The sequence below is a fragment of the Equus asinus genome, chromosome 26 (assembly GCF_041296235.1).
Source record: "Equus asinus isolate D_3611 breed Donkey chromosome 26, EquAss-T2T_v2, whole genome shotgun sequence".
NCBI lineage: Eukaryota > Metazoa > Chordata > Mammalia > Perissodactyla > Equidae > Equus > Equus asinus.
The window spans coordinates 25,274,341-25,286,592 of NC_091815.1; the positions used below are offsets into that span (position 1 = coordinate 25,274,341).

At 58.7% G+C, this 12,252-nt stretch overlaps 1 protein-coding gene across 7 annotated transcripts in view; it reads left to right on the top strand.

Moving 5' to 3' along the window:
- The window catches only part of LTBP4 (latent transforming growth factor beta binding protein 4), a 27,956-nt gene extending 16,746 nt beyond the window's left edge, over positions 1 to 11,210 (top strand). For 4 of the 7 annotated variants that reach the window (XM_044759613.2, XM_044759617.2, XM_070499208.1 and 1 more), the window contains 13 exons: positions 141 to 263; positions 552 to 683; positions 2,517 to 2,648; positions 2,728 to 2,853; positions 4,139 to 4,285; positions 5,545 to 5,811; positions 6,107 to 6,178; positions 6,490 to 6,618; positions 6,823 to 6,969; positions 7,910 to 8,062; positions 8,980 to 9,360; positions 9,751 to 9,906; positions 10,796 to 11,210. In XM_044759613.2, coding sequence (XP_044615548.2) covers positions 141 to 263; positions 552 to 683; positions 2,517 to 2,648; positions 2,728 to 2,853; positions 4,139 to 4,285; positions 5,545 to 5,811; positions 6,107 to 6,178; positions 6,490 to 6,618; positions 6,823 to 6,969; positions 7,910 to 8,062; positions 8,980 to 9,360; positions 9,751 to 9,906; positions 10,796 to 10,950 — 2,120 coding nt within the window. In that variant the 3' untranslated portion in view covers positions 10,951 to 11,210. The remainder of the gene's footprint in view (positions 1 to 140; positions 264 to 551; positions 684 to 2,516; positions 2,649 to 2,727; positions 2,854 to 4,138; positions 4,286 to 5,544; positions 5,812 to 6,106; positions 6,179 to 6,489; positions 6,619 to 6,822; positions 6,970 to 7,909; positions 8,063 to 8,979; positions 9,361 to 9,750; positions 9,907 to 10,795) is intronic. The other 3 variants (XM_044759614.2, XM_044759618.2, XM_070499209.1) reach the window with 1 other exon arrangement.
- Positions 11,211 to 12,252: the final 1,042 nt, after the last annotated feature.

Sequence of the window (12,252 nt, forward strand, 5' to 3'; positions counted from 1 at the left end):
GTGGGGGAAGGAGTTAAAGGCCTTGGAGCCGAAGGGGCGGGGCAAAGGCGGTGGAGGGCGGGGCAAGGGCTGCGGGGGCGGGGCCTGGAAGGTTAAGCGGAGGAGGAGGGGGCGGCGGTTTCCGACACTCTGTCCTGCAGACGTGGACGAGTGCAGCGAGGAGGACCTTTGCCAGAGCGGCATCTGTACCAACACTGACGGCTCCTTCGAGTGCGTCTGTCCTCCGGGACACCGCGCCGGCCCGGACCTGGCCTCCTGCCTAGGTGAGAGGCCCCGCCCCGGCCTGACCCCTCCTCCCTGCCTCCCGTGTCCCCCATTTGTCTCCCCTCCCCCCGCCTCCCCTTCGCTGCTTCCTCCCTTCCACCTTCCTGCGTCTCCCGCCTCTCCTCTTTGCCTCCCCATCTCCCCTCCTCTGCCCTCTTCCTCTCTTGGCCCCCCGCCCCCCTCCCCCCTTCTGACTCTCCTCTCCCCTCCTTGACCCCGCACCTTTCCTCCTTCGCCTCTCTGCCTCCCTGCTTCTCCCATCTGACTGCCCTCCCTCCCTTCCTCAGACGTGGACGAATGTCGCGAGCGGGGCCCGGCCCTGTGCGGGTCCCAGCGCTGCGAGAATTCCCCTGGGTCCTACCGCTGTGTCCGCGACTGCGACCCTGGCTACCACGCGGGCCCGGGGGGCACCTGTGACGGTGAGACCACGCCCCCCGCCCCCACGACGAGTTTCTGGAGCTGGCTCCCTTGGGACTGAGGAGGGGCACCAGGCCTCACGGAGTTGCGGGAAGGGAAAGGGCCCCCAACCAATGCATTTAATCCTCTCCCCATCTTTGTGGTGGAAATCAGCCACCAGCGTGTCCTTGTACTTTCTTGTGGAAGCGAGGCAGGAGGATGGGGAAGACACTCCTATCAGGAAACAGGCCAAGCCTCGCTTCCAGAAGCAGCCCATGCCCCTCTGCCGCTTGAGCACACTCCACATTTTAGGCGGTCCCCTAGTAAGACATCTCCTATAGTAAGAACTGTTAGCCTCCCCCCCCTTCCAATGGACCTATGGATTGAAACCCCCCGTTTCCCCCTCTTCAGGCTCCTTCACTTTGGACTGCCCTCTTCCCACCTTCCCCACTCCTTCCGCCTCCAGCTCCCCTCCAAAGAGGCCCAACCCTAGCTGTCCTGGGCCCCATCCTTTCCTGCTGCGAAATTCCGCGGGTTTCTCCCAGCACTGATCTCTGCCCGCTTAAGCTCTGCCCTTCCACACTCTATTCACCTCTCCAGATTCTGTCCTTTTCCACTCCTCAGACTCCTCCAGGCCTTGGGAACGTCTAGGCCCAACCCCTTCCAGTCTCTGCTCCGCCTTCAGACCGCCCCTTGCCTACTCTTCTCCTTCTCCACGCCTTCCCAGCCCTCCACTCCCCCACCCCATCCCTCACCTCCCATGCCCCCTGCCTGGCTCCCCCATCAGGCTCCAGCAGGGGACCGATCGAGGCAGGAGGCCAGGACTAATCCAAGTGTTTTTTTGGATGGTGTGTGGGCCAGCATTTCGTGGAACAAATGAGACGTCTGTGGGCTGGCTCCCTTTGGCTCTCCGGTTGCCAGACCTCTGGTTCATGGAAACCTGATTTCATGGGGTCTCATTCATTAATTCCACAAGAGTTTGCTGAGCACCTGTCATGTGCCAGACACTGGGGGCACAACAGGCAATGAGTCCAACGAAACCCCTCCCCTCCTGCAGCTGATATGCTAGGCGGGGAGACAATAAATATGGGAACAAATGCAAAATGCATTCAACAAGCAATTTGGGGGGGTACCCACTCTGTGTCAGGCACTGTTCTATGCCCTGGGGATACCGCGGGGAGCAAGACAGACACAGGTCCTGCCCACGTGGAGTCTGCATTCTAGGGAGGTGACAGCTGGCTTACCAAGAAATACATGGATAGGGTCCGGCCCGGTGGCCAAGTGGTTAAGTTCGTGCTCTCTGCTTCAGTGGCCCAGGGTGTTGCTAGTTTGGATCCTGGGTGCTGACCTAGCACCGCTCATCAAGCCATGCTGAAGTGGCATCTCACATAGCACAACTAGAAGGACCTACAACTAGAATATACAACTATGTCCTGGGGGGCTTAGGGGAGAAGAAGAAGGAAAAAAAAACATGGATATAATGCAATGTCAGGTTTAAGAAGGAGAATAAAGCAGGAGAAATGGACAGAGATGACAGGGCAGTGGGAGAGGGGGTGCTAGGAGGTATAACCTAGACACCTGAGTGAAGTGAGGGAGGAAGCCATGCAGATAGCTGAGGGAAGAGTGTTCCTGACAGAGGGAACAGCAAGTGCAAAGGCTCTGAGGTGGGACCATGTTTGGCTATGTGAGAAATGGCAATGATGCCTTCAGAGTTATCAACACTTGTCAGTCTTTAGAAGCTCAGAATCCTAGATACCAGGTTCCTAGGGATTTGCAGTCATGAGAACGAGGAGCAGTGTCAGGAACCTGTGAATCCAGGCCTGTGACTCCCACCCCGCCCCTCCCCACTCTTGCAGATGTGGATGAATGCCAAGAATATGGCCCAGCGATTTGTGGAGCCCAGCGCTGTGAGAACACCCCTGGCTCGTACCGCTGCACGCCAGCCTGTGACCCTGGCTATCAGCCCACGCCAGGGGGTGGATGCCAGGGTGAGTGTCCCCTGGGCATTGGGTGAGACGTGGAGGGGATGGAGGGTCCAGCAATGGCCTGACTGTCTGGTGGTTGCAGACGTGGACGAATGCCGGAACCGGTCATTCTGCGGGGCCCACGCCGTGTGCCAGAACCTGCCCGGCTCCTTCCAGTGCCTCTGTGACCAGGGATACGAGGGGGCGAGGGACGGGCGTCACTGCGTGGGTACGGGGCTCCAAGGGGTGGGTGGGGCCAGGGTGGGGGAGAGGTTGGTCAGGCCCTGCTCCTCTCCATAGATTTCAACAAATGTGACCGTTAGGGTGTGCAATTTAGACCTTAGAATATAAGATGATCTCCATGTCAGTCAGGACTGTTCTGGTTGCAAATGACGGGAACTCTATTCATTCAGATTTATTTTGGGGGTGCTTAAAAAATACATGCATAAAGTCAGATGTTAGCTGGGGCCAATCTTCCTCAAGCAAAAAGAGAAAGATTGGCAACAGATGTTAGCTCGGGGCCAATCTTCCTCACCAAAAAACAAAACAAAGACAAAACATGTATAAAGTGTATAAATTGCCCTAATCTTAAGTGTATATAAACATTCTTTCTTTTTTCCCAACATTTTATAGGAAAGATTTCTAAACATATAGCAAATTGAACGATTTGTAGAATGAACACCTGCACACCCGGGACCTATATCCTATTATTATCATTTTATAATATTTGTTTCTTCACGTATCTAGCCATTAGTCCACCTAATTTTTTGGATAGGTTTAAAATTAAATTCTCGAGTCTCCCTAAATTCTTCAGTATGCATAGCCTTAAGCGGACTTCAGTAGGTGTTTACAGATATTTTCATTTGAGGTTCAATTTACATACAGTGAAATGCATGAATCTTAATTGTCCGTTCTTTAAGTTTGACAAGTGCAAACACAACAGGCTTTATTTCTTTAAAGGAATTAAAACTGTGAAGTCCTGGGATCTCTGAAGTTCAGGCATACCGGGATCCAGGCCTTGTAACCAGGCTAGCCATCTCCCTCTCTCGGCTCTGCCTCCCTCCGTGGCATTTATTTTCAGGCAGACTCCATTTTCATGGTGACGAAGGAGGCCCAGCCCCTCCCAGCTAACATCGTCAGCTTGGCAACCCCAGAGCTAAAAAGGGAGGCTGTTTCCGGATGTTTCTAGCAAAAGTCCCAGGACTGGCTTTGATTGGCCCAGCTTGGTCACTGCCTGTCTCTGAACTAGAGAAATATAATAATCTGGCCCTGCCTGGGACTTCTGCCCATGCCTCGGAGTAGATTTAGCCCTGCTCGAAAACACATGAGTTGAAAATGGAGGAGCAGAGGGCTCCCAAGGGAAATCCAGGGTTTGTCACCAGAAGTTAAGTGGATGATGGGGTCTGGGCCGTTAAAAATACCCATTATATTTGAAAGCTCAGGATTTTAGACCTTTGAAATCTGAGAAGGTTACAACCATTGACTCCCTCTCCCTTGCTGTCTCCTGCTCACAGATGTGAATGAGTGTGAAACGCTACAGGGTGTGTGTGGAGCTGCCCTGTGTGAGAATGTCGAAGGCTCCTTCCTCTGTGTCTGTCCCACCAGCCCTGAGGAGTTTGACCCCATGACCGGACGCTGTGTTCCCCCGCGGACTTCTGCTGGTGAGACAGATGTGTCTATTTAACTGATGGCTGCTGGCCCCACAGAAAAGTGATGTGGTCTGACCATTCCTGATGTGGACAGCTGCCATCAATTAAATGTTGTTGTTTTAAACAACAAAAAACTTTAGAATGCCCGGGTTCACATGGGTAGTGGGACTCAGTATCAGGAGAACTAGATCCTGGCCCTGACTCTACCAGATTCCTTCATTCAACAAATGTTCACAGGGCATCCTCGGTGTTTAGGCACTATTCTGGGCACTGGGGACACAGCAGTGACCAGGAAGACCACTCTGTCTTCAAGGGGCCCACAATCCAGTGGGAGTGCAGGCAGAGATATCACCAGCTAGTGGCAACCCAGAGAAATCAGGGCTGGGATGGAGGAAGCACAGGCCTGAGGGAACCAGGCTGTGATGGGGAAAGGCTGAGGGGTTGTGGGAATCCAGAGGAGGTGCCTGCCTCAGCTTGAGAGGAGAGGAAGGAGGGTTTCCTGTAGGAGGAGATGTCTGAACTGAAAGGCATAGCATGAGTAGAAAGGAGCCAGGCAAAGTGAGGGAGGGAAGGCCTTCCGGGCAGAGGACACAGCCAGAGGGCTGTAGGGTCACAGTGACCTGCTTGTGGTCAGGCGGCTGGCCTTTTCCCAGGGACACTGTGGCACATGTAAGGGTTTTGAGTGGGAGGGGGGTATATTGTATTTTGAAACCTCCCTCTGGCTGCCGTGTGAAGGTGGATTGGAGGGGGCGACACTGGGAGCTGGGAGCCTAGGGAGCAGGCTGGGGCGGGGACCTGGGCAGGAGAAGACAGGGCTGGACCATGGCAGGGGTCATGGGAGGGGAGGAGGGGTCGGTGGGAGAAAGGCTCCAGAGGCAACTGGACAGGCTATGGGGCCACCTGGGTCAGGGAGCGGTGTCCAGGCCCATTCCTGGGTTTGGGGATGAAGGCTGCGAGGCCAGTTTGGGACATGTTGGATAAGAGGGCCCAGGGAGGCATCCAGGAGGCCAGGGAAGTCCCCTCTCCTCCCTCCCAAACTGCAGCTGCGATGATTGGCAAGTTGCCTGGGAGAGTGTGAGGTGGGGAGGCAAGAGATGCAGAAATGACAGGAGGCGGGGATGGGAGAAAGCGAGACGATGACAGATGGTGAGAAGTGTGGAGTCTGGTTCTGCCACTGATGGCTGGGGGCCCTCTGGGCCTCAGTTTCCCCATCTGTAATGTGGGGGCCAGAGGCTCAGCCCACACTGGGCTAAAGCCCCTGGTCTCCCCAGGCACATTTCCGGGCTCACAGCCCCAGGCACCTGCCAGCCCCAGTCTGCCGGCCAGGCCACCCCAGCCACCCCCGCCCCGCCGGCCCAGCACGCCCAGGCAGGGCCCCTTGAGCAGCGGGCGCCGGGAGTGCTACTTTGACACAGCAGCTCCGGATGCATGTGACAACATCCTGGCGCGGAACGTGACGTGGCAGGAGTGCTGCTGCACTGTGGGCGAGGGCTGGGGCAGCGGCTGCCGCATCCAGCAGTGCCCGAGCACCGAGACAGGTGGGCATGGGCTACGGGGTGGACACATGGCTCAGAGTGGGGTGGAAATAGGTGGGCATGGACTGGCACAGGGGACCCATGTGGACACGGGGCTGAGGTACTGGTACTGCAAGGGCAAGAGTGAGCTGCCAGCCCGGTGTGCCTGGGGCTGAGAAGTGGGCACAAATGGGTATGGGTGCTGAGGGCTTGGGCGGCTTGGGCAGGGACAACAGTAAGTGCTGAGATGGGTGGGCGTGACAGGCCCAGGGCAGGGGCTGGGCCGCAGGGTCTGTCTCAGGCGTGTCTCTGTGTGCAGCCGAGTACCAGTCATTGTGCCCTCACGGCCGCGGCTACCTGGTACCCAGCGGAGACCCCAGCCTCCGGAGAGGTGAGGCCAGAGTCAAGCCCCCACCGCAGCCCCAGGCCCAGCTCCGGCTCACCCTGTCTCTGTCTGTCTTCTTTCTCTCTGTCTCTCACCCTGTTTCTCTCTTGGTCTCCGCCCCCCGACCCTCCCCGAGTCCTCTGTTCTCTCTGTCTCCATCATTCCCTGTCTCTACCTCTGGGTCTCTATGGCCATCTCTGTCTCTCTCTTCCTTGGTCATACCCCGCAGACACACACTCCCCCTGCCCCTGCCCCCGCTCCAGCCCACCCCCATCTCTCTTAGTGGGGGGGTGCATCTCTGACCATCTTTCCCACAGACGTGGACGAGTGCCAGCTCTTCCGAGACCAGGTGTGCAAGAGCGGCGTGTGCGTGAACACTGCCCCAGGCTACTCATGCTATTGCAGCAACGGCTACTACTATCATGCCCAGCGACTGGAGTGCATCGGTACGAGCTCCCCCCCCGCCTCCCCGTGTCCCCGGGGGAACCCTCCCCAACCCTGGACCACGCCAGCTGCTCTCTGGAAGGTGGCCACCACCAGCAGGAGGTCCTTCCTGGAGTCTAGACTCCATCCATCACACTGTCAGGACGCTGGGGAAATGGGAAAGAGTGGCGGGCTGCTTCTTAACTGCCCCCTCCATGGCTCCCTAGATAACGACGAGTGCGCAGACGAGGAGCCGGCCTGTGAGGGCGGCCGCTGCGTCAACACCATCGGCTCCTATCACTGCACGTGCGAGCCTCCGCTGGTGCTGGACGGCTCGCGGCGCCGCTGCGTCTCCAACGAGAGCCAGAGCCTCGGTAACCCCGTCCCCGGGCCCGCCTCGCCCCGCCCCTCGCTCCCTCGGCTCAGCCTCAGGCCCCCCAGGCCACGCCCTCGGAAAGGCCACGCCCCGCGCCCGTCTCGGCCACGCCCCGTCAAGCCCCGTTTAGCCTGTCTGTGTCTGCCTCTTGGAGAGGCCAGCCGGCCTGGGGGTTAGAGGCAAAGGTTTTAGAGGAGGCTGCCACTTGCTGGGCGTGTGTACAGGTGCCCGTTGCTCGTCGCCTCTTGGGCCCCAGCTTGCTTTCTGCACACTGGGTGGATTGGCAATAGCACCTCCTTACAGGGTGGCTGTGAGGAACCTTGTTTTTAAGGACACAGCGGGAGCTGGTCTTGCTGAGTGCTGAAGGCGCGCTTCCTGTTATTATTTCCCGGTGTGTCTCTGTCTCTTTCCACCTCTCTGTGGGTTTCTGTCTTTAGGTTTTTCTCTGAATTGCTGACACTCCCTGGGTCTGACTTTGTTTCCAGGTCTGTTTCTTTCCGTCTCTGCGTCTTTGCTTTCCTGGTTTTCTCTGAGTCTCTGACTCTTTAGATGTGTCTGTCTTTGGGTCCTTTCTTTCTCTCTTTTTGCCCACTGACCCAAACTCTCTTCTCCCACTTCCTGTTCCTACAACATGCCCCCCACACCCGGAGACTTCATTCAGGTAATGCTCAGAGAGGAAAAGCAACTGCCCCGAGGTCATAGAGCCCTCTCAGACCCTATCTCTCAGCCACTGGACCCCTCCTGCTCTCTCGTCCTATGTCACAGCCTCATGCCAGACCAAGTGCTGTACACACCCGCAGCTCCCTCAGAGGGCCGCCGGGAGTCAGATCACAGCCAACGACGAGGATTTGGTGATAGGCAGGGGGTGGCTGGGCTGCTCCAGCAGGGGAGGACCCGAGGACCGGTCCCACCCTGATGCATGCTGTCTCCACCCTCAGATGACAATCTGGGGGTGTGCTGGCAGGAGGTGGGGGCTGACCTCGTGTGCAGTCGCCCTCGGCTGGACCGCCAGGCCACCTACACGGAGTGCTGCTGCCTCTACGGCGAGGCCTGGGGCATGGACTGCGCCCTCTGCCCCGCCCAGGACTCAGGTACTGCCACCTGCCTGGCTGCCCTCAGGGCCCTGCCCCTCAGGCTCCAGATCCAGGCCCTCAGATTCCCAGATGGCCCCAAACTCGGCCCCTCAGACCTCTCTGTCCCAGCCCATCCCTAAACCTTGGTCCCTTATACCCCACGTCACATCCCAAACACCTCCAAGTCCCAACCACAGAAACCCCAATGCCTGACTCAGCAGGTCCCATAGTTCCGGTCCCATGGAGCTCTGAGGTCTGGTCTCTCAGACCCTCCACTCCTGGTCTCTAGGACCCCAGGATGGCCCATAAGACAGCCCCTCTCCCAAATCCTGGACCCTTAGGCCTCAAATACCAGTTGCTCAGACCCCACCATCCTGGCCAACAGACCTCCAAGTCCCACCCACATCCAAGTGCCTAGGACCCCAACACACAGCCCTGGAGATCCCCAAGTCTTGGCTCTTAAAACCTCCGAGTCCCCCAGTCCTCAGCCCCTGGGCACCCAGCTGCACCCCCAGGCCCAAAGACCCCGGTCCTCAATCCTCAGACCTCCAGGGCCTGTGGCTCAGAGCCCCTCCCATACATCCTGGCCCCTCCAGCCCCGACTAGTGGTCCTGGTCCCTAAAGCACTCCCACCCCATTTCTGTGGGCCCCTAGTCCGAGCTCCCATGGGTCCCCCAATTCCAGCACTTGGACCCTGATGCCCACCTGCAGTCCTTGGTCCTCTTGATCCCAGACCCGTGGAATCCCAGTCTCAGCCCTCAGCCCTCCATCTTGGCTCCGGAACCCCTGATCCCGCCCCTCGTTTGGAGCCCCTCCCATGCCTCAGCCCAAGGCCCTCCCAACCTCTCGTCCAGCCCCCCCTCCCAGAGGGGGAAAAGGAATGGTGGGTGTGAGGCCAGCAAGGGCTGACTGCTAGGCCTGGCTCCTGTTCGCAGATGACTTTGAGGCCCTGTGCAATGTGCTGCGCCCCCCTGCGTACGGTCCCGTGCGGCCAGGTGGCTTTGGACTCCCCTACGAGTATGGCCCAGACCTAGGTCCACCTTACCAGGGCTTTCCGTATGGGCCCGAGTTGTACCCGCCCCCCGTGCTACCCTACGACCCCTACCCACCACCACCTGGGCCCTTCGCGCGCCGGGAGGCCCCCTACGGGGCGCCACCCTTCGACATGCCCGACTTTGAGGACGACGGTGGCCCCTACGGTGACTCTGAGGCTCCTGCTCCACCCGGCCCGGGCACCCGCTGGCGCTATCGGCCCCGCGACACCCGCGGCTCCTTCCCCGAGCCTGAGGAGTCGCCTGAAGGTGGAGGCTATGCTGGTGAGCACTGCGCGCCGAGTGATGGAGACTGAGATGAGGTGTGCCGAGAGATGGAGACAGGGAGGAGGGAGGGAGAGATACAGAACCAGAGAGAAGCCCGGGCGAGAGAGGCGCAGAGAGATGGGAAAACAGATACAGACGGAGGGCAGCGATGAAGAGGAACGGAGACGTTCCTGTAGAGCCACCAAGAAAGACATGAGGACAGAGGGAAGGCTGGGGAGAGCGGAGCCAGGTGACCCTCCTGGCCCCACAGCGCCCCCCACAGCCCTGAGCGGGATGGACCGCTTAGAAGGGGACACCCGGAGCCAGGGGCGCACCCCCACTGCGGGGGCATAAGGGACGGAAGGCAGAGACCCTGAGCCACCGAAGGCAGAGTCCCCACATTCTCAGCAGGCACCCTGGCCGGGCCCTACGAGGGGCTGGAGGCGGAAGAATGCGGGATCCTGGACGGCTGCGCGCACGGCCGCTGCGTGCGTGTCCCCGAGGGCTTCACCTGCGACTGCTTCGACGGCTACCGCCTGGACATGACCCGCATGGCCTGCGTCGGTGAGGGGCGGGCCGGGGCCAGCATGCGGGGGGGGGGGGGGGGGAGGGGGGAAGCCCTGACAGAGGGGGCGGTCAGGGACATCGAGGGGGCAGGCCCGCCCGGAGGGACCAGGAAGTAATTCTTGCACTGGAGTGGGGCTTGCCTGCAGAAGGCGGGGTCGGACCGGGAGGAAAGCAGAGATCTCAGACTCAGTCCAGTCACTTGCTGTGTGACTCTGGACAGGTCACTGTCCCTTGCTTGGTTTTCTCATCTGAAAAGTGAGCATAGTCATAGAACCCATTTCATAGTCTTGAGAACATCGTTAACATGGATTTACAACGCTGCTGAGGCCTATGTGTAAACCGAGGCGCAGAAAAGAGAATTAAGGGCCCCAGGGTCTCACAGCTGTGAAAGAGCGGGGGGGCCGGGCACCCAGAGACTTTGAGAGCTGGTCTGAGAAGCCCCCGGGCAGACTGTGGGCTCTGGCGGGACGTTGGGCAAGGGGCCTCCCCACGCTGGGCGTCAGTTTGCGCATGTGTAACACGGGATCACAGTAGCTACCTCGTAGGGTTATTAGGAGGATAAAGTTAATACAAGTAATATGCTTAAAACAACGTCTGCTATAGAGTAAGCATTTGTTGTTGTGGATATCGTCATCAGTTTTATTTTCCTAACAAAAACCTAGTGACCTAGAGGCTACCATACCCATCTTACAGAACTCGAAGCTGAGGCACAGAGAGGTTAAGTCACCTCCCCAGGGTCACACAGCTAGCAGGTAGGAGTGGCTGGATTAGACTCCAAACAGGAAGCTCAGCATCCACACCCCTCTGCCCCAGGAGCGTGAGGGACTAGGGAGGCGGCTCTCGGGGCCCCAGTCCTGAGCAGCCCTCCATGCACCCCCCTCCCCAGACATCAACGAGTGTGACGAGGCCGAGGCGGCCTCCCCGCTGTGCGTCAACGCGCGCTGCGTCAACACCGACGGCTCCTTCCGCTGTGTCTGCCGCCCGGGATTCGCACCCTCGCACCAGCCGCACCACTGCACGCCCGCCCGGCCCCGAGCCTGAGCCCAGGCCTGCCCACCCGGCGCCTGCGCACTCGGGGCCCTGCCCCGCGGTCCCGCCCGCCCACCTACGCGCATGCGCACAGGGATGCCTGCCTGGTTGGAGAGTACAGACAGACCGATGGGAGGAAGGACGCCCTTCACTGTTCCCGCCACCCCCAGCCCCGTCTACCCCCGCCACGGGGCCCGGGACTAGCCCACGGTCCCCTTCACATTCCCTCTCCTTTTTATAAAACTTTTCAATTAAAAAACACCTATTTTGTACCTTCTGCCTCTATCTGCCAATGTTTCTCAGAGTCTGGCTCCGGAGTTTATTCTTGGAGCCGCTAAATTGCATCATCTTCTCACCGCTGACGCCGTGTCTGTCTCTTAATTCCCGTGCCTGCGTCGCTTAGTCTGTCTCTCTTGGTCTCATCTTTCTCCCTCTCCGTCTGTTTCTCTGTCTCTGTCTTCTGTCTCTTGTCTTTCTGCTTCGTCTTCTCTGCCGAATTCTCTGTCATTGTGTCTTTTCGTCTGTTTCTGTGTCTGTCTCTTTCCTCCTCTGTCCGTTTCATTATCTCTAATCTCCAGAGAGATCTTGCCTCCCGAATTTTGATCCCAATCAGCGCGGGAGCCGCCGCCTCCCCCTGTGTGGGGCCCAGGAAGGGATGGGACGGGGCAGCCTCAGCCTCTGCTCAGGGGGCTCCCCCTTAACTGAGCCAGAAGGAACCCCAGATTTCCTCGACTCCCCAAAGCAGTCAAAAGCTATCGTGGGACCAGTGGGGTATGGGGAGGGGGCGGGGGCAGGTGTCCCCGGAAGGCTAAACCCAGACCTGGGCCTCCCACTGGGGTTTGGCTGTGGCAGAGTAGGGAGTGGCCGTCCTGGTGGGTGGCCTGTGCAAGGACGTGTGGAGGCAGGAACGAGCTGTGTGTGTGACGGTAAAGTGCCCAGCACAGACCTCTCAGTGGCCGACTTCCTGGCCATGGGGGAGTCCAAAATTCCCCTCCGGGAAAAAGGAACAAAAAACAGCCTGGAGAGGCATAAACTCAGGGTCCAGAAGATGGTCAGGAACGGAGGAGCTCGCTGGCACCGAAACCAAAGACTGTACTGAGTCATTCGTCACCCCCCGATGAGTGTTGGGGTCTCAAAGTCAAATGCTTCGGGGACCAGGCAAATGATGTTAAAGGCAAGCAGGTGCAGGATAAGAAAATCGAAGTACAGAGGCTGGCCAGGGCGCAGCGGTTAAGTTCGCACGTTCCGATTCTCGGTGGCCCAGGGTTCGCTGTTTCGGATCCTGGGTGCAGACATGGCAACGCTTGGCAAAAG